The sequence below is a fragment of the Plectropomus leopardus genome, chromosome 17 (genome assembly GCF_008729295.1).
Source record: "Plectropomus leopardus isolate mb chromosome 17, YSFRI_Pleo_2.0, whole genome shotgun sequence".
NCBI lineage: Eukaryota > Metazoa > Chordata > Actinopteri > Perciformes > Serranidae > Plectropomus > Plectropomus leopardus.
Genome location: NC_056479.1, coordinates 28,002,391 through 28,024,559, shown reverse-complemented (window position 1 = coordinate 28,024,559; position 22,169 = coordinate 28,002,391). Strand labels below are relative to the sequence as shown.

General features: G+C 39.0%; 2 protein-coding genes and 1 non-coding gene across 3 annotated transcripts in view; all 3 read right to left on the bottom strand.

Moving 5' to 3' along the window:
- Window positions 1-12,062, bottom strand: part of ubn2b (ubinuclein 2b) — a 15,068-nt gene extending 3,006 nt beyond the window's left edge. The window contains 15 exon segments of the mRNA XM_042504469.1: window positions 651-1,937; window positions 2,716-2,758; window positions 2,847-2,897; window positions 3,032-3,175; window positions 4,241-4,351; window positions 4,468-4,574; window positions 5,661-5,790; window positions 5,881-5,951; window positions 6,281-6,776; window positions 7,669-7,775; window positions 7,935-8,066; window positions 9,745-9,846; window positions 10,679-10,807; window positions 11,386-11,463; window positions 11,466-12,062. Coding sequence (XP_042360403.1) covers window positions 651-1,937; window positions 2,716-2,758; window positions 2,847-2,897; window positions 3,032-3,175; window positions 4,241-4,351; window positions 4,468-4,574; window positions 5,661-5,790; window positions 5,881-5,951; window positions 6,281-6,776; window positions 7,669-7,775; window positions 7,935-8,066; window positions 9,745-9,846; window positions 10,679-10,807; window positions 11,386-11,463; window positions 11,466-11,699 — 3,222 coding nt within the window. The 5' untranslated portion in view covers window positions 11,700-12,062.
- A 2,893-nt stretch (window positions 12,063-14,955) lies between these two features.
- Window positions 14,956-19,364, bottom strand: LOC121957127 (40S ribosomal protein SA-like). Its single transcript, XM_042505645.1, is given in 9 exon segments — window positions 14,956-15,094; window positions 15,214-15,234; window positions 15,318-15,477; window positions 15,588-15,716; window positions 16,692-16,742; window positions 16,745-16,939; window positions 17,257-17,375; window positions 17,912-18,081; window positions 19,293-19,364. Coding segments are annotated over 8 exon segments (903 nt in total). The 5' UTR covers window positions 18,045-18,081; window positions 19,293-19,364; the 3' UTR covers window positions 14,956-14,999.
- On the bottom strand, window positions 17,017-17,156 carry LOC121957345. Its single transcript, XR_006106762.1, has one exon. It is a non-coding gene; the product is annotated as a small nucleolar RNA SNORA62/SNORA6 family (small nucleolar RNA).
- Window positions 19,365-22,169: the final 2,805 nt, after the last annotated feature.

The following is a 22,169-nucleotide window of genomic DNA, read 5'->3' as shown; positions in this document are numbered from 1 at the left end:
TAAAAATGTTTAAAAAATGACTGTCGCAGTAAAGAAAAAAAAATACTGTGCTGTTAAATTGGTGAAATATAGTTATAATCAAATGTATATAAATAAAATTGTATATAAAATTGTTATAATAAAGATAAATGAAGTACTGTTATAATAAAGTTTAAAAATACAGTTGCAGTTAAATATAAAAAGAAATACAGTGCTGTTTCAGTTAATGAGTAAAATACAGTACTGTTATAATTAAGGTAAATTAAGTACTATTATAATACAGTTAAATAAAGCCTTGTTACGGTTACTGCAGTACTGCAGGAATAAAGTGAAATATAGTATGTTTGTGATAAAGTTAAACAAAATATTGTCATACTTAAAATAAATAAAAACACGTGGAGTATTATCGATGTATTGCCCACCTCTATATGTGAGTTACAGTTCATCCAAATACCAATAAAATATTTTCCTGCTCAGCAGTACTAAAGTAAACTAAACTTTACTAAAGCAGAAGTAAAAATACCACCAGACTGCAGACAGCAGGAGTAATCAGATTACTGCAGCGCCTGTAGATGTGCTGAATAATAAGATTTTCGGTCTAAACTGAAGCACAAACACTGTTAATAATTTGAAAAAACGTTTTCTGATGCACGCGTGTCGGCGGCACTCACCTGTGGCAACTGAGAGGAGACGGACGACGATGGGACAGACGCGACAGGCTTGGCCCCCTGAGGTGTCCCGCCCCCCGGCCTCTGGCGCTGGCCTGCGTTGGCGGAGGCGGGTGTGGGGGAGGCACTGGATCCTGAATGTTTGCTGATGGATATGGTGTTAATAAGGCTGGTGTTGGTGGTGCTGTTGTTGCTGTTGTTGGGCGTCTTCTGGCCTGGAGGAGTGAAGCCGACTTGTCCCGGCTTGGTCACTCCTGCTGTGGCCCCTGAGAACGGCGCGCGGAACCCTGCCGGGCTCTTCGGGGAGTACTGGTGTATGGGGGGGTTTGCCTGAGACCTGGGGATGGAGGGCGCGGCTGAGGTGGTGGCGGCGGTCACAGCGGGGTTGAGGGTGCGGGGCGTGAGTTTGACGATGGGCGGGATGCTGCTGTGGGTGGATTTGGTGAGCGTGGCGTGCATAGGGGTGATGAAGTTCGACTGCGGCTGGGGCTGAACTCCAGAAAGGGTCTGAGGGAGGGAGGGGGAGGACTTAGTCTGCGGGGTGAGGGGCAGGCGAGGCGTCTGGAAGGTTTTGGGCGTCATGTGTGACGGGGACGTGAGGGTGTGTGGCCGAGACTGAGGCGATGTGATGATGAGTGTGTCACCACTGTTGGTTTTATTATTGCTGCCTTTGAGGAGGCCGGACGGGGGAGTGGACACCCCCGTCTTTGACCCCGGGGGCACGAGCGGAGACGCGGTGGGCGGCGGACGCGGTTTGGGCGGCGGCGCCGAGGCAGGCATGTTGGCTTTAGCCACGCCCACAGCCAAAGTCCTCTGAGTGTTCAACACTGAGTGTCTGTGCGCCTGCACCGTGCCCTTCACCACCCCCATCCCGTCCACCCTCACCGAGGCCAGCGGGGAGGACGTGATGGAGGGAGGCCGAGACAGAGGGGTGGAGGACGACGAAGAGGTAGAGATGTAGTGAGGTGCGTTGGAGCTGGGAGAGCTGACGGAGTTCTTTTTCTGCTGCTGCTGTATGAGCGGCGAGGCGTGGAGCGGCGAGGGCTTGGCGGCGGTCTTGGGCCCCTCCGGGGACGGGGGGCTGTCTCCGTGGGCGAGGCCCTTAGCTGCGTTACCAAGGATGGCCAAGGCCTGCGAGATGGAGTCCAGTGAGGGAGCTGTCAGCACTCCGTCGAGGGAATCGAGACATATGGGTTCAGCCGGTGACTGAGGTGGTCGCTTAGCAACCTGGGCTGCAGGAGAGGGAGAGGCACCCGTCGAAGGCGTCGAACGCTGAACCCAGACCGCATCCTGGAAGAACAGAGGACACAGAAACCACATCAACACCAAAACCTCTGCCAAGCCAAAAAAACATATTTTCTTATTTTTTTTAATTATGCCAAATAAAGTTTTCCCAAAGACGGTTTCAGCCCTGAAGGTAGTCTAATCACCCTGATGTTTGATCAAGTGTTTGTTTTTAGGATAAATTACATTTTAATGAGTTATTAAATTGTACAAAACATGATTGACAGCTGTGAAAGCCAATCTGTGCGCTCTCATTCAATGCAGCTGCTTGTTATTAAATAGATAGACCTTTATTGTAAGTTACAACAAAATTTCCTTGGATTGGTCCAGTTTGCAGCGTAAATAAAATAAAATATAAATATATTCACATACACACGCACACGCCCAAGCACACCTCACCCATACACACGACCACATACACATTCATACCCACACAGCTTTACAATGTATAATAAAAACTCATTTTAATACTGCTAAAGCTGCCAAAACAGGGAGAGCTCCGGGCCGCTGCGTCTATGCGCGCTGCCATCTGCTCGGACAGGTGTTTTGGCGGGAACTCCCCTCTCTTTCACACTTTCAAGATGGCAAAGCCCGCATCTCGGATATTTTAACTTCACTGAAGTATAGCGAGGGTAAGTGGGGGCATGTCGTCCATCTTTATATAAAGTCTATGGTCATATCACACTCGCAGGATTTGTTAATTCCTCTAGTTTTATTGGGAAAGACAGCGATTGCCATTTTAAAACCTAAACCCTGTAAGGTTGATATAAAAGTCAGGTCTAACCTTTGGCTTGGCCTTGGGAGTAGGGACCATCTTTTTCTTTGCTCTGCAATGAAAAACAACACGTGAGAACAAGTTTGACAAGTCTGCGTTAGCTCTGAAAAAACAGGGTAATGATCGGGCGCATGACTCACGTGTAGCCTGTGAGGTGACCGTGCGCCATGATGCTCTCTTTGAACAGCATCCTGTCAACACAAACAAACACATCAGAAATATCAACTCGAGAAAGACTGATGTAGGAGGAATTTATTACTCGGCTGGTAATCAGAAGCAAAGTACAGTTACTGTTGTTTAGATAATCTCAGCGGGGCACACCCACCTGGCCTGCATCCAGCCTTTCGGCCAAAGAGGTTTGACTTCAGTCTCCATGAAGGCTTTGAGGTAGTCCTCTGGAGACAGCGAGTTCTTGCCCTCCAGCTCGTAGCAGCTGAGCTTCACCCGCACCAAGTTACACAGCAATAACCTGCAAAACACACACAACCCAGAGACTTCAGCACATTAACCCTTAGGGACTGTTTGGTGTATTTAACACACTTTTCCTTCTTCATTTATTGATAATTTTGGCTGTGTACACACAAATGGCAAATATTTTGGCAAGGTTTATATTTTTGTTTAATGCTGGAATTTCGAGCTCAGCTCCTATAATAAGTCAAAAAATCATCATCACACTGTTAAGTGCAAAAAATGCACCACTGAAATCCATTTCAACTGCAATTTTTGATCCCACAGCCATCAAAGCATAAAAACATGCATTGTATTGTTTCGGGTGTCATTCTGGGCTTTTTTTTTATACCATTTTTGGTGTATGGAGAAAATCAATAATAGGTCCATGGAGAAAATACAGGTGCACTGTCACAATTAATGTCATATCCCAGGCTGTGATAATTTTGAAAAATCTACTTTGCATGTAGTGTATTAAAAATGATTCTTGCATCTTCAAAAAAATGGCAATTAAAGGGCTAAAATTCTGAAAATTAATTAATAATTTACATTTAGGATTAGGACAGATGTTGGCTAAAAAAATAAACTCAATGAAAGTAAAAAGTCATATTAATGTATGATATTTTGTTTATCACTATTTTGAAAGCTTGTTGTGTGCAGAGCGGTATGAGTATCTGAAACTGCATAAAAAAATAATAACATACAATAAAACAATGGTGCTGCGAATCACTAACATATCCCCGGCTGATAATCAAAAAAGTAATCTACTTAGCAAGTACTAAAGTGAAAAATTCATTATTATTGCCACACGTTTTTTTCATCTGAAAACATTTGTGACATCATGACAAAAACTTGGCATCTAAAGGGTTAAAATTCTGAAAATGAATGAGTATTTGATATTAAGGATTAGGTCTGATATTGGTTAAAAATGATCTCAATATATGTGGTAAATCATATTAATGTAGAATATTTTTTTAAGCTTGATTATGAAAAGTTCATTTTGTGCACAGAGCGATACGAGTGCGTGTTTTTTTCATTTTTTAAATATTAATTTTTTAATTACTAAATAGCTATTTTTGAAACTGACCTGAGTTTGTCGTCCCAGACAAACTTCTTTCGAGGGCCCATCACCCTCTTCCCTGGTTTCTCCTCGTCATCGTCCTCCGAGCCGTTCTTCTCTCCCTCCTCAGACTGCTGCCTGCCATCACAGAAATTAACAAAGTATATCACGACATTTATAAACCACGCGGAGCGAAACAGATATGACGGCTGTGATAAACAGCGAGCCACAGCTGAGTCAGGAAGCGTCCTTACTTTGCCACTTTAGCGATACAGTCCATGTTGTAGCGAGCAATCTGCTCCGGCATCACGCTGCACACTGCCAGCTTCAGCTTCAGCAGGGGCGTTCGGAGACGGTCGTCCTGGGCGACGGGGAGAAGCACAGTCAGAAATCACACACACACACACGCAGCGAGGCAAGCTCTCGTGCTAAATATAGAATCAGGTAACGGGCACAGCCCCAGCAGCAACAGAAACAATGATTCTCACGCTGATACATTCAGACGCTCCTGCAGCTCATAGACTCTCGATGCTGGAAATGTCCGGAGAAATGCTGGGTAAGATGCACCTCTGAAGACGGCCGCACGCTGTCAGGCTCCAAATTAATTTAACCTTTTCTCGTTGCAATTCAGCGTTTTAAACTGCAAGATCTTCCACAGGCCTCATAACCCCAAACATCTGTTTCCTGTGGCGTTCTCACAGTATACGCAAAAGCCCGGGAATAGTATAATACGGGGACCTCTGGTCATTTGTAATAATTGGGGAGGACGTCTGTGATTTTAATCCTGTGCGAATCAGCCGTGTCCGTAATTTGTAAAGTAAAAATTCCAGGGCGAATTACCTACGATATTTCAGGGAGCACAGAGGTCACCAGGTAAAATTTGCCCCGTTTGAATTAGCATCTCTGTGATTTTCTGTTTTTATTTCATTTGTATATTTAATGTCCCTCAGTGGTTAGGGATAGGGACTGTTCATTATTTCCTCAGGGGGGAAGGGGTGCTGCAAAACGGGTCAGGTTTTGTTTTTGTTTTTTTTTTTACAAACTAAGGAGGGACTTATGTTTTTAATTTTAGCTTAGGTAAGGAACATACAACTTGAAAATATTGTATTTAAATTTATTAAAAATCTGAAAAATCGATATATATAAATCGATTCTCCCTCGGTGCTTGTATTCTGGGACACGAACAGCAGTCCAGTTTAATGGCCTGATCGAGCTGTGACCGTAGCTCGACTAAACTGTGCGTGTAAACATACTGACTCACACACACGACCAAAAGCATGATCCACTCCAGCGTTATGTCTCGCACTGATAAACTGAAAGAGGCAAATTATTCTTCAGACGAGCAGACTGTCCTCGTGTCACAACTTGTGGTTTGTCATGTGGTCGAACTTGAATTGTGAACGTATTTCTTTTGTCTCTGCGTCTGAGATCGATCACTCCCACACACCTGTATGTTGAGGCTGAGCTTCTTAAGGCGTTTGAGCAGAGCTTCTTTATTGCAGGGCACGAAGGCCTCCAGGTGAGAGTAGACGACTGAACGCACCTCTGGAAGCTGCTCCTGGACCTGCAACTCGATACTGACGCACACAGAAAGAGACACAGAGGTAAATGTCAAGAGCTGTATAGTTATCTCTGTGCAAATAAAACAAAAAAAGAAAATTACTCACTCTAGTAGGATGTTGTTCATGTCCAATGTGAAGAATTTCTTCCTGCCCTCTGCATCAAACAGACGGGACGCCTGTGTCCAGAGACAAACATAAGACGGACAGAAACAGCGTCTTCAGTGATCTTGTTCACATTTCTGAAAGACTTGACAAACACAGCTATCACAAGAGACGAGGATACTAAAATGTTTAACCTCTTTCTGACAAATACTGACAGGATGCAGGTTTTCTTGAACAGAAATGTGAGAATGCGAACATGCATCATGAATATTTCAAATCAGATTTGGGCTCTCGGGAATTATAACGCTGTTTATCTGCAGATGAATCAATAATGAGAACAATTCTCAGTGCCCGCAGGCGTGTAATCGAACACGTGTCACGTGGTGTAATATGCAGCTCGTACCGCTCTCAGGTCCTCGATGCGTTTTGTGAGCGGAGCAGGAAGTCCACTGGGCAGCGGAGGAGGAGCCACCACGTTACCCTGTGACACTTTGCTGCCGCCTGCTTTTTGTCCCATCGCAAAGGAGCCGTTCTCTCCCTGCAGAGGACTGGAGGGCTGAGGAGAGTCCAGCATCCCGAAGTCCAGGTCGCCCATCATGTCCTGCAGTAAGTCGTTATTGGCTGTGCCCAGCAGTGACATCACCGCGGGGTCGGCCGACAGGTCAGCCATGTTGCAATCGTTGCCCCCGGCAGCCTTGGGCTGAGCGTTGAGGAGTGCACTGTTGGCGTTGGGCACTTTGGCGGTGGGACGTGGCAGACCGGCGGCGACCATGTTCTTCTTGCGCATCTCCTCCTTCTCCCTGGTGAAGCGACGCAGCATGTTGGCCAGGTGGAGGGAATCCTTCATCAGCTTCTTCCTCTTTTTCTTCTCTGGACGATGAACATTCAGGGCTGTAACTCTGCCAAAACAAGAAAAACATGTAACTGACTCGCACAGAGAACACGGATGGAGCAGTATGGACTCCATCTGCGGCGTTTAAATCCTGAGGACGCTGGTGCTGACAGCAGAGTCCCCAAACATTTTCACCAATCATTTTTTTCACTAATGTTTTACTCCACTTCCATGGCTTTGTTTCAGTAGTTTAAAATGGTTTGACCATCATGCGTAGCTCTGCAACACATCGACATGACCGACCTGTTTATGAGGCGGATCCTGGTTATGATCATATTGGGGAGATGATGTTTACATGAGCACAGAGAGATCAGGTTATTCACATTCCCCGCACACATCCCTGTTTCTTTCAGAGTAAAAGCATATTCAGGCTTCCAATAAATGGATTAGGCTGAGTACTCAGAAAACCTGATCATAAACGGGTTATTCATGTCCATGTAAAAATCAGACACGTCAGGCTGGGTCATGTGATTAACGGGATACTCGTGATGTTGTAACGGTCACATTGGACAGCACTTCATTTTAAACTGATAATTCAGGGAACGTATTACACATAAGATTTGCTGTAAGATTTGTATAAACATATTTTAAACTATAACCAAAACGTATAAATTCTAAACTTTTCCAAAAACATTCGTTTAATTCAAAACCATTTGCAGCATTGGAAAAAGTGAAACAAACTTTATAATTTGTCCAAGACTTTCATGGCCCTGGGATCGCTGTGATGGGAAATTTCCAACAAATTCTTCCTTTTTGTCCCTGATCGATACGACTGCACAACAATCTGCACATTTTACTGAATTTCCACACAGACTTGTAAAAAAAAAAAGTATGCATTGAAAATATTGGAGAAACATCAAACCTGAGATGAAACACTGAAGAAACATTTAAAACCTCACCCGGGCTTTGGTACTTTATTCTTTCGAGGTTTCTTGTCTTCCAGAATTCCACCATCTTGCTTTTTCCGGCGTTTTTTAATCACCCGCTCCTCGCCATCTTTCATCTTCTACAAACAGGTGCAAACGGTGTGGTTTCACAACACGGTCTGACAACAATTGTTTTTAACCACAGCACGAAAACTGACATATTTAAGTGTTAAACGTGTGCAGTCTGTCTGCATGTACAGTTTTCTGTGTTCGTCACAGTGCAGAGAAGTGAAACCTACTTTGAAGCGATTATCCTCCGTTCCTGCGTTTTCTCCCTCAGAGTCGGACGCTGCTCTGAACTGCAGAGTGCCCGTGTTGATGTAGAAGCCTCCGTGTTTTGTGGTGAGAGAAGCAGGGACCAGCTCGTCGTACTGAGGCCAGGAGAGAAGAAGTATAATCACTGTTAGTTTCGTTTTCCTGCTGCTTTATGCTCGCCAAACTTTCACCGCGGCTCCAAAAAAACAACACAAATCAGACTGTTTCAAATTCATCCACATAATATTCAAACTGTATGCACTTTATACTAATCTTTGCAGTGTTTTGTTTGTCAACATACAAGAAAATAATGATACAAGATGTGTGCATTCAAACTGCAACTTAACAAATGCTACAATTAAACTCAACTAAGTGCAACAAATGTTTTCTCTAATAATCAGAACTGAAACAGTTTCACCACTGAGGACAATGATATTTTCCCCAACATCAGTTACCACCACATAAATGCAGCAAAACTGACAAATGAATACGGTATACTCGAGTACTCTTAATCATATCACACTTTAAATGAGAATAATGTGATATACTACTTTAGAAACTGTCTGCAGTAACTGAAGTTGGAGCGATGGAGATAAGATCAGCTGTAACTGTAAACTACACAAGCCCAAACCACAAAACCTCACAGGTTACGCAAAAAAATATTAAATACAATAAAATAATAATCGTTATTTTTATTATTATTGTTGTTGTTTATTGTTGAATTTTTTTTCTGGGCAGGAGGAAATATTTTTTCTTTCTTCTTGATTTCAAAAGTCTGGGCTGATTGCTGACTATAAGGAGCTTTCTGACTCATTTTTATGGACAAAATTTCCAAACTTTTTCATGACTTTTCAAGGACCCATAAGAAATGATAATTCTCATCTCAAACGAACTTTCAGCTAGCTGGCATACATGGAGGGACAGACGAAAAACAACGAAACGTACGCGATGGTAAACGAAACGCGGTCACATATTGACACATTTTATAGCGTTGTTACGGCTGCAGCTTCAGAAATAAATCTGCAGTTTTCTTCATCACGTGGAGCGATATTCATTAAAGATTACTGCGACAATTTATTTTTACAAAGCTAAATTTCATGACTTTAACAAAATTGTCAATGTTTTTAAAATTATTTCCACCACTAATCCAGGCCTGGAAAATGTGATTGTGAAATTCCATGACTTTTCCTGGTTTTTCATGACCGTGGGAACGCTGCATATGTGACCATCATTGTTCCAATGCACCGAAAATATCCAAAACGTACTTCACCACATTTTACATCAAAGACCAAAAATAAAATTAGTGGCACTTCTTGTGTGAATAAACATTAAAAATAATAATAATAATAATAATAATAGCTTGAACTAATAATAATAATAATAGCTTAAACCTGACGTATGCGTATGAAAAGCATAAGAAATGTAAATTAACAGGAAAGATAGCGCGTGTGTGAAATGTTTCCCGAGTGTGTGTGTGTGTCGCTGTAGATAAGGACAGGGACCAGTAGCATCACTGGTTTCCTTCTGCACACCCAGTTTGTAAACAAGAGAACAGCAAAACAAACTCGACTGACTGCTGTGTCTGACAGACTGCGGCTAACTTTTGGTTGATAACGGACAGCATTTAGGGAGAGTTCGTTTAAGATCATTGGTCACAGTCTTAACGATAATCCAAATTTGACACTTAGTACTGACTTTACAGCCGTTTATTGTGAAACCAGCAACTTTTAAGTTTTTACTTATGAGTAATTCAGAAAGTGATGTGTGTGTACTTTGGTAAAAAAGGGAACTCACAGCCTCTGAATTGTCAATGAACGGGTCAGTCTCATCGTAGCCATAGCCGATGTCAATGAGATCCTGCATCCTGTCCTTTTTCTTCTTCTTTGAGACACCACCCTGCAGACAAAAGGAAGTACACAAAGACATTTAAAATATATTTGAGATATTCTTCTGCATGCAAAACATCTGCACAGTAGGGCTGGGCAATGTGGCTTTGAAATAATGTTGCGATATATGCACGATTTATATCTCCATATTTTTAAATGTCCTTTAAACTAATTTTAACTACTAAAATACAAAATTATTAAATGAACTGAAGTTCCAATAAAGTTAAATAAAGTAGCTACTGTCATATAATAAAGTTGAATACATGACTAGCATTTAATAAAATATGGTTACAAGGGAGTTAAATAAAGTACTTCTATAATGAATTTTTAAAAAGTATTGTTGTAATTAAATAAATCAAAGTGGGAGCCATGGTGCTTTTATTTTGAAGAGCCCAGTTGTCTCAGACTGAAGTGTTAACGTTTTTGTTGTGGACTTTAAGTTTCTGGTCAACAGTTGGATGTTAACAGACAGTTAAACAGATAACGCGGCACCTTTAACCGTGACGATTCATTCACTGCGAGCGGACAACAAACTAACAGCTCTGAAGTTCATACATTAATAAGATTTTAAGTCATGTGACTGAATAGTCAGTTTTGAGCCTGTGTGTGTGTGTGTGTGTGTGTGTGTGTGTGTGTGTGTGTGTGTGAAGAGAGCGAGAGAACCAAAACCCCAGCAACTTACAAAAACAATTTAACAGTTTATAGTCTATGTTCCCGATATTAGTCATTTTATACATTATGTGTGGAAAATCTGCAACACCTCGAGTATATTCAATATATCCCCCGCCGCTACCACACAGTTATGGCTGTAATAACATATATCTATATATCTTTACACTTACATATTTGCTCTCAAATTTCTTGGCCAGCTCTTCCACTTCCCGTCTCTCCCGATCGTCGTCAGCAAACGGGTCGTTGGGGTCCAGTGGAGGAGTGAGTCCTTTCGGGACTGTTGAACCTGCATGCTTTACCTGACGGAAACAAGAGAAATGATTAAATGATTAAATGAAACGGGAGCAGGAGGATTTTTAAGTTTTTCTTCATAACATTGTCTATCATCACAAATGGATATAAAGTTTATCAATCAGGTCTTCTTTAAAGCGACAATCCACCTGAACTTGTACATAATCTGATACAGATTACTGATCTGATGTCATCGTGTAACCAAAAAAGAAAATGGATGCCAAATATTGGCCCCAATAATCAGCCAGGGCGATAATCTGTCTACTCCCTACATTTTTTGTTGTTGTTGTTCTTATGAGTCTCATAATTTTATGGAAATAAAATTATGAGACTGCAACAATGCCCCTTACACGTGCAAATGTCCATCCTGTCATAACAGATCTGTCTGTAGTTTGACCCAATGTTATAATAAATCAAAAATACAGCGTATAATTATGAGTTAAAGACAGGGTCAGTGCATTATAAACACCTGAGCACCATTAACAACATATCTGACACCTTGAGACTCCCAAACCAAACCCTGGTAGGTGACTCCAGGTTTTAGGCCCCTCCTGCTCTCATCATGGAGCCTCCGTGCCTCTCTAACCTGAGAAAGAGTTGAGCTCAGCAGCTCTCCGTAGTTGAACTCGGAGGAGCCCCGGTCGCTGGGCTCGGACAGCGGCAGGATGAGAGGCGGACGGTCGGCTTCACCTCCCCGGTTTCTGCGTCGCCTCCTTTCCCGAAAGGACCTCCGCCACCTCCTGACCCGACCGCCGCGGCACCTCCACCTCCATCTTTCCCAAAAGTGATGTCGGCGGCCTCATCTTCGCGGCGGCGCTTCTTGCCGGTCTCCGGGGCTGCTGTCGGCGACGTGCTGAAGGAGGAGATGGTGACGAACGGTACTTTCCTCGGCTCGGCCATTTGACGCTCTCCGACCGACGAGCGGGCACCTAAAGCGGGGAGGAGGGCGCTGCTGTGAGCCGCCGCTGGCTGAAAGCTGGAGACGGGTCGAGGAGCGGAGCTAGCTGGCTGCTCTGCTAGTTGCTCTGCTAGTTGCTCTAGTTGCTCTGCTAGCTAGCGTCCTGAGAATGAGAGCTGCAGGCAACGCGATCACTTTTATCTGCTCTCCGCCCGTTTTAATCCATAAAGTTTGATCCGTGGTTCATCCCCCGTCGCCTACGAGGGACTCAAACAGCGAGGAAAAGCAGTTTTCGGCGCTTCCATGAAACTGGAGGTTAGCTACCGTAAGGAGGATTCAGTAGTAGCCATCTTGATCATTATTATCATTATTCAGGCTGGGGCGTGCGCGTGAAGAGAAACCGGAAGCGGGGAGGAAAAGGAACAGCGCTCGACCAATGGGAGCGCAGGAACACGCCCACCTGACATACGCGCGCGAACGCGTAGAAAATGATTGTTCCGAACAGGCGGGATTTAGTGTTTACGACAACAGCACGCGATTATTGTGTTTGTTTGTATTTATGGACTGATGGTTACAAAATGGTATTTAATTTAAGCGAGAATAAAGTTTTTGGGTTATTTTGTACATACATTTTGTGTTCTTTATAATCTCTTTAATTTTATGTTTTTAAATTGCTTCTGTATTTTTATCTTGTCTTATACTATTGAAATTCAATATTCTTATTCTTCCTTTATGTTTGTTTATTTATTTCGAACAACAAAAAAGAAAGAAAGAAAAGAAGAAAAATAATAAAATAATTGTTTTGCACGAAAACACCAAGTCAAATTCCTTGTATGTGTAAATGGCAATAAAACCAAGTGGGGCTAATACGCAGCTGTAGGCTCAGATAGATGGGCTAAACAATGAAAAGGTTTGCGAAAATAAATTTAATAGATGATAAAATTATAACTTTACTTTTTATATTATTATTATCATCATTATAAAACTTTATTTATATTATTATTAGCATCATTATAATTATAATTATTATCATTATTATTATTATAAAATCAGCTGGAAGTCACGCAAAAAAACATAAAGCAAAGCATTTACTGGATCACAAATCGCTCCACATTCTTTATTGTGCACTTCTTGTGTTTCCATATTTAATTATAAAAGTTCCCCGCATTCAACTGATCGTTCTCCAAAAATAAGAGCAATATGAATCATTCAGACTTTATCAGACTTTATTTATATAGCCTTTTTCATACAAGCAAAACTGTAACACACACACGCGTACACAGGCACATGGGGGGGAAAAGCAAGACTGTAATTAAATAAAAAGCTAAAATAAGAGTATTTATTAGAGACAGAAACTGAGGAAACGCCACCTTAAGTGAGGAAACAACAGAGGCACTATAAAACCAATAATTATAAATAAATATAATATGAATCATAAGTAAAATAAATAAAATACTCTTAATAGTTTATCAAATGTAAATTATAGGGATTAAAGTATTTCTTTTTTGTACTGTCTTGTATTATTTCCCTTTTCTATCTTTCCTCATTTCTGTGAAAAAAAAGAACAATGTAGCTTTTTCATTCTTTATTTTTTGATGACTTTGGCTGTGTACATGCATGTAGCATACATTTTGGCAAAATTGTGTATTTTTAATTAATGCCAGTTTATGATTCAGGGCCACAGAGGACACGTGCACTCACTGATTTTATGTTTATTTTTTTCCTTTTTCATGATTAAGTCTTTTCAAAATCTTTAACAGTTAACCGCGATAAAGCTTCAAAATGCTCTAATTACATTAATTTAGATACATTTTAATGTAATGAAATTGAGATTACAGGGGTCTTTGATATTGATTGTATGAATGTATAAACCCACAACAGTCTAGTAATGAAACCAGGGTAGAGCAACAAATTTTAAACTATTTGACTTATGAGTTCTAATACTTATACCTATACCTAATAAAAACTTAATTTAACCCTTTGAAACCTGAGCGAACTGATTTGTTTGCATTGAGCAACTTAAAAAGAGATGGCCCAAAAATTAAGAATTAGTAAAAGAAAAAAAAGAGTTACAAGAAAATTACTTGAAAATAAGACAAAAAAGATGTAAAAATTAAAACAAGCATGAAAATGACCATAAAAAGCTAAAATAAATAAATTTTAAAAAAGGATATTTTTTTTTTCTGTCACATAAAAAAAATAGTCAAAATAATTATAAATGTAGCTTTCTGGACATTTCCCCTTAAAATATAAACAAATCAAAATAATAAATCCTCACTTTTTAAAAAACAACTTTTCAGGCAAAGTTGCTCATTAACCTTTTCCAAAATTTTGAGGGTTAAAATAGCTTGCAAGTCATCTTAACATAGCACAAGAAATCTAATGTCACTCCAGTTTTCAAAGGGTTAACACATCTTTAAATTTAAAGACCTTCAGACTCTGAATTAAATTCAGTGCTTGGCATTTTGAAAAGGCCTGTGCAACATTTGGGGTCAAATATTTTAGGTGAAATAAGTTTGCTTGTATGAAATAGCAATAAAAACATATTAGTCACACACACTCAGATATCTTCCTGCTGACGATGCTCACTTCCTTTTTCCACGTTTATCAAATAAAGTACTTCACTAAACCATGCTAATGCTATATATTTTGCCATGAACCCTTCAAAACCAGAGAAAATTGGCTTGATTTTCAAAAATTTGGGAAGATAAAAAAAAAAAAAAAGACTCAAACATAAAAAATTACTAAAAAGTACAAGAAACAAGAAAAAATACACAAAATTAGTGGGGAAAAAAGGATAATACCCTAATTTTAAAAAGTGGTCAAATTACAATTTTATAACAATTTAAACATGTAATAAATTATAGCATTTTTACCAAGTTTCTTTATCCTTGAAATTTTTAAAATGTAAATAAATTTGTGGGTGCTTGAAATCCTTTTCCCAATGTTTTTGAAAGAAATTGCACAAGAAAAGTGATATTGCTCCAGGTTTCAAAGGGTTAATAACAATCATTTACAAAAATACATCTGATTCACACAAAATAAATCAAAATGATTTGGTTTTGTAGTATGCTTGATTAATTTTACCAGTATTTATTATTATTTATTATTATTATTATTATTATTATTATAAGAGTCTCAAGTTCTGCCGGTTTTATTTTATTGAACATTTCCTTCAGCTGCACTTTATGTTGAGATAAAAATTGCAGCTAACGGCGACCTTCGGTGAAAGTCAAATGAATCAACAGAAAAACAAAGTCAAAGTGTGAAAACACCGATTTATTGTTGCCATGTTCAAAGATTTAAGACCAGTCTGAAGTAGCACCACCCCAGTCAGAGGCTTGCGCAGTGGGAGCGGTGGACCAGTCCTCTGTGGCAGGCTGAGTGCTCCAGTCCTCTGCAGGTGGGGAAAAATGAAAAAATAAAGATATTTAAACAAGAAGAATTTTAAATGAACACTTTTACATGTTCGCTGTATTTGAATTTTTTGTATAAAGTCACAGGAAAATACTTCACCTGTCTTTACAGCCGGAGCAGCTGCAACAAAGAAATCAAACAGTTAGTGTCAAACATTAAACAGCAGTTTCGGTGAAGTTTGGTGAATCAATGTGGTCTCTTACCAGCGGGGAACTGTTGGATGGGCACAGACGGCACGGCGACGCCCTCGGACCAGTCGGCGACCTCGGTCTGAGCGAACTCAGCGGCAGGAGCGCTCCATTCACCCTGGAACTCCTCCTTTCCAACAGCCTTCTCAGCTGCAGCCTGCTCCTCCTTCTCAATCTGCATTTTTTAAAAAAGGTGCCATCAGTGTGTGCAAATAAACTCATGTGATCATTATATAAGGAAATGTTTTTGTTTTTTTTTTAATAGATGCATTGTACGAGTTTTACCTCTTCGGGATCCCTGTAGAAGTACAGATCGGGCATGACCTCCCATGGGTGCTCCCTGGAGATGGTTCCCCTCATCCGGAGAACCTCCCTGGCCAACATCCACCACATCAGACCCACAGAGTGGTGACCCTAAAAATGATGAGCCGTGGAAAATAAATTTCACTTCGTTTATAATGGTCACAGAGGCGTTTTGTGGCAAGACCTTCACTTCCATCCCTGTGTGGTTCAGAGAAAGACGTAAAAGGCCGAGCATTTTAATTTAGCACACGTCCTACACCCCGCGCTGCACAGACAGGACGGCGCCGGGCTCTAACGGTGTGCAAGGAAAAATGACTAAATACAGATGTGTATAAATTATCACAAGAATAACTATATTATGAAGGAAAATTAAATGATATATGTAAAAAAAAAAAAAAAAAAAAGTAAAAAAAAAAATTTAAAAACAGGGAAATAAATAAATGTATGAATGCAGGCCTTACTAAATAATTAAGGAAATAAATTAATGTATCAATATATAAGAATACATTAAAAATGCAATAAATAAATGTATGAATAAAATAACTAAGGAAATACATTTATAAATAAGTGGGAATAAATAAAAAACGTACAAAAATAAATATGAATCCAGGAAATACATTTATAAATATAAAGAAATGCATTAAAATACATAAATGCAAGAATACTGCCATAATTACATAATTAAGGAAATAAATGTATAAATATATAGGAATAAGTAAGAAAAAATGGAATAAATGTTTGCATACAGAAATGAAAAAAATATATAAAGAAATATTGAATTAAATGATAAATTCATGTAAATCTATTTCTTCATTTTTGTACAGATGCATTTTTGTATTCTTTTCTCGTATTTTAATGAGGTTGGAGGTTCTAACCCCTGCAATTATTTTTTTAATGTTTCCATCTCTATTTCAGCATCTTTTCATTATTTTATTTGTCTATGTGTTTATTTTAGTATATAATTATAATATTTATGAGTGTATTGATACTTATGTCTTTCTTCATTCTCCATAAGAATTTACTTAAGTATCACCAAAAAACATTTTGTAAATACGCGATCTGATTCTTTTCGTCGTTTGGCCTCACCTTGTTGTTGCAGGGGATGGAGATGTCGACGTATCTCAGCGGGGAGTCGGTGTGTTGCACAGGGCGATGGTCGGGATGTTGACGTAGGAAGCCTCAGTCAGCGGCTGATGGTCAGCACGAGGGTCTGTCACGATCAGGAGACGAGGCTCCCTGAAAGCTGCCTGGATCTGATTGGTGAAGGTACCGGGGGTGAAGCGACCGTGGAAGGTGGTGGCGCCGGTGGCAGAGGCGAACTTCAGGACCGCTCTCTAAAAAGACCAGAAAAAAGCGATTCAGACTCAGGATTCCAGCTGAATTCATCTGATTATTTTAATTTGATGAATTGAACTGTGGCTCAGGTCACTATCAAACCCCAGTCATGGGACAGCCGTCCTCATGGTGTTAGCGAAAACCCGGCCCGCTCACTCTTGCACACTTCCGACACCTGAACACTGACGTCAGTGCCCGGCTTTAACAGTGTGCGTGTCATTATGTAATAATAAATAATAATAATAATAATAATAATAATAATAATAATAATAATAATAATAATAATAATGTCCAGAGGCGATCACAGCGTGTTTACCTGTCCAGTGTTCCTGGAGGAGATGACGCACACATCGCCTGGGTTCTCGATGGCAACGATGGCTCTGGCAGCGAGCAGCAGCTTCTCCCAGGTCTTCTTCAGGTTGATAATGTACACACCTGATGATTGAGAGAGAACGACAGCAGAAGAGACAGTTATTGACATTAGGGGTCGACAGACGATGATTAACCAAAATTTGGAACAGATATGCATTTACAATAAAAAAGAAAACCTCTCAATATTTAGAATATAAAACTTTGTTTTGCCTTTAGCAAAATGTTTACTCAAAACTGAAACTTTCAACACCATATACAGCAAGTTCCCAGCAACTTTTTTTTTTATAGTCAAGTGAAAATAAAATTGGTGTCCATGAGTTGGATCACTTTTTACAAAGTAAAAGTTCCCCCCATGCTGAGGTTTCTTTGCTTTCCTTTCTTGTTTAATTATATCGGCAATCATTAAAATAAAACACCAATACAGATAATTGGCAAAATGCCAAATATTGACTCCAATAACCATCCAGGCCAGTTAGCTGATCCCTAATTTATAACTCGTAAGAGTATCACTATGGTGCAGAGAGCCCTAAAAAATGACTTGGTGCTTAGTTTATGTTTCAACATTGTGTCACAGAAAATAACTTGGGGGCACCGCTCACCGTCGCTTTTTCTCTTGTAGACGTACTGCTCCATCTGGAAGTCCAGGTTGGTGCCTCCCAGATGGGTCCCTGCAGCCAGGAACTTCAGCACATCCTCCTCCTTCATTTGAAGGACATCCAGACCTCCGGACATCGTGACCGCTTTCCCTGCGTTACGAGTGATGGGAGAGCTGGAAAAAAAGAATAAACCAGAATCAGCTTCACTGGTCAAATAAGTTTATGCACATTAAAGTAAGATGACTTAAGTTTTTTATACTCAGTGCACTTGTATAGACAGAAGTAAGAGCTAGACGAAGCTACACAATTCGATTTTTATTGGGAACGCTTTTAGCTGACTGGCTAACCCTCCAAGAGTCCACGTTAAAAATATTGAAGTATTAACATTAAAACATTAACAATTTGTCACATAATTGTTTGCACACACTTCACTTCCTTTGAACACTGATGACAATGTACAGATATAAATATCTACGAAAAAGCCTATTAGAGCAAAAAAAGACATTAAGACAAACAGTGCAATGGTGCAGGGTTTACAGTCAACAGGTTACATAGCGCAGATTTGGTTATGTCTACATTTGCCATTAATTAAATAATTCGTCTAAGTAAATCAGAGAATAGTGGTTTATCTAATAACTACAAAATAAAATAAATCTTCACATAAAAATCATTTTACACTACTAACCAATAAGTTGTCATTATCATGATATAGCCTTTTTGAAATTACCTTTTAATTGTCATTTATTTCAGCAATATTGAATATCAGTATTTTACAAAACATTTTCTCATATTAAGAATAACAGTACAGTATTAACTAAAACAGACAACTGATCTGATAACTTCACTGGTCTCATTATCCTGACAGGACTGTGTCGTTATGTCTGATCAACATGTGCAAACAGTTCACAGTAATTCTGATTTAATAATGCATTACAAAGTATTCAAATATCACGCCTTTATGTTGAATTTATTTCTCCTAAACCTGAAAGTTTTAGGAGGATTAGCGTTAATAGCTAAAGGCTAACTGACGTGTTACCGGCCGTTAAATCTAAAATCACGATGGAAAATAAGTGTTCACCAACATTATCTTATAATAACATCTCGGATGGAAATTTTGTATTTAATGTCGGTAAACTATTATTATGATAAATATTTGCAGTCAGGCGCGAGGGGGGAAACGCTGCGAGATGAGCGCGTGTCACATGCTAGCAAGTTAGCTACGGAAGCTAGCACGATCTACTTTGAGATATTTTGACACGATAAAGACTCAACAGGTAGAAAAACTGCTGCTCTGTGAGGAGTTTAGTGGACAGACTCCCTATTTCACGTGTTTTCGGTGTATTTTAAAGGATTATGACCAAAATATTAGAGTTAAAAAACTCACCACGAAACAACGCCGTATGGAAATCTGACCACACGGTGAAAAAGAGGGCGCTGGGAGGAAATGACGCAGTATATATACCGAAGCTGCCGAGCCTGTGATTGGCTGGTTGTAGTGAAAGGGGTGGGGTTTAGTTTTTTTAACTTTCTTTATTGAACACATGTTCATTTACAAAATCACCTAAACAATAGAAAACAAAAGAAAAAGAAGTCAAAAATAAATATATTTAATGATGCCAGAGTTTGTACTATATGCATCATAGCTGTTTTGTTTTTTACATTACGTAAAGATGGTGTTATATTGATTGAATTCATGAATAAAGTGCAGTTTCTGCCCATTAAGTAAGGAATTTACTGAAAATAATAAATAGTTGTATGATATACAGCATGCTATTGTTACTTTTTCCTTTTTTTCAACTAACTTTCCCTTTGAACATAATAATAATAATAATGTCAATACTACTACTACTACTACTACTAACTAATAATAATAATAATAATAATAATAATAATAATAATAATAATAACCAAAAGTACGTACAGAAATGCTCATGCCGGGGCTACAAAAATAAAAGAAATTAAAAAAAATAAGATAATATAAAATAATAATATAAATCCAGAATGATGTATAACCAATTCATGTGGAATTTATCAACCACATGGTCAGTTTTTATTGCCTTTTTTTATTCTTAAGGCCTCTTATGGTGGTGCAGTTTCTGATAGAAAAGTTCTGTCCACTTCTTTGTGTGAATGTGATTTTTTTCAAAAAACAAAATAAATAGATAAATAAATAAATACATGTTTTTCCACCTCATTTATTTCAAAATGCATAAAAAATGTCTTTGTCCTATAATGAAATTACAGTTTTTTTGTCTTAGAAAGCATATATTAAGCCTGGATTTCTCCAAGTCCTTTATTTGCTGGATATATTTGACACAAAACTTTAATTTTATTTATTTTAATGCCACCTTGCATAAATCATTGCATCCACCTTTTCTATTTCCACAGGGGCGAATGTATTTCTGTAAAGCCGCCGTTAGATGGAGTCGTCTGCCTGGTGCTGCAGGAAGGGGAGCAGAGGTAACTGCAGGTTGGCTAACAGGTCGGATGAGTTTCCCATATTAAGACAATGGAGATGGAAAGACCATATTAAGACAATGCTGAGACGCCGACTTTTCGGTGAAGGACTGACCTTTGGTGCAACTGTATTTGCTCGAGATAAAGAGTTCTGGGCAAAGTGAACATAATATGTACACAATTTCACAACAAGTTGAGACACAATTTCAGTAAAATAAGTTGAATGTGCAGAAAGTGTATTTTCATGTAATTCTGGCGGGACACCGTGGACACTATTAATGTCAGAGTTAATCGGGGTGGGACATTGGACAGACACAGCCAGTAAAGGAGGGTTAATGAAGGTGTTGACTCAAAACTGGGTTTGGATGAAAGTCAAGGACATCAGAGGATGGATCTTACAAATAAGGCTATACAAAGGATGAGGAGGGCGACGTGCCACGAGGGCAATAACATGTTTTTGGAGTCGTTTCTGGGAAAATTGTGTCAACACACACTGAGAAGATTGGGTCACTTAAAAGTACATCAGAGAGCTTATTTCTTATAGTCAATCAAAATGACAGAATCACCAGTCGAAAGTGAATAAAGTCATTGGATGTGACACAAAAAGTGAAATTAAACTTACTGAAATGTTGGTTAGATCTTTAATGGAAAGAATTACCTTTTTAATTTGGCTTTAGGAAACTAAATTTAAATGTATATCTTTCCAAAATGCCCTTCTTTTGTTTAAATATGCTTATTAAACTCTGTAATTTTATTTCTATTAATTTACCTTAAAATGCGGATCACCCCATGTTCTATATCTGTTTTTGTTTGTTTGTCCTTGTTTTTGCTTTCTTTGTTTTTGTTTCTAAACTGTAAAGAAAAAAATGGATAATACATATATAAATATTACTTCTTTACTGTCAGGATGAATGAAACAAGTGCGGAAATTGTTAACTGTTAAAGCAAAATCCTGCAATAAAGAAATAAAAACAGTTATGTGTCTGCCTGATATGTACTTTGTTACATTTCTCATTAATCGGACAGGTTATAAAACAATAGCTGACTGGTTCAGGTGTAGTATAAAACTATCACACGCAGAAGATTAGAAAGACATATTACGCAGACAGCTGCCAGAACACGAAGGCCACAGATTTATCAGAGCGCTGCGAGCCAGAGATAAGAGCGGGAGAGGTGACATAACATCGAAAAGGAAATAAGGACAAAGACTGCAGGGCGGCAAGACCGGAGTACGTCACACTGTTAGTGTGAGCAGCGTTACTCAAGTACTGTACTTAAGTGCAGATTTGAGGTACTTGTGGTTGAGTATTTTCATTTTATGTCACTTAATACTTTTACTTCACTACATTTTACCTCACTACATTTATCTGACAGCTTTAGTTACTTTACAAATTATGATTTTTGCATAAACTGACTAAAAATTAACTACAACAATTTATATAAACATTTGTTTAGGGGTGTTTTTCTTTCTATTTTAATGTTTTTTAAACTGTTCAATTTTGGTGTTTTTCATTTTTTTTTTATATATATAAACTAAATTAAAGTTTGGGGGATTTTTTTCTGTTTTTTTTTGTTTTTAATAAATTTGAGTTTTTAGTGGGTTTTTTTCTTTTCCTTTTTAAAAATACTTTTGTGTTTTTTTTGGGGTTTTTTTGGTTTTTTTCTTTGGTTTTTTTTTGGGGGGGGGGTATACCTACCTATAAGAAATATACCCCAAAATGAACAAAACTAAAAAATAAAATAAAAACAAATAAAAAAGTAAAACTAAAAAGAAAAAGCAAACAAGGGAATGACCTGGAAAAAC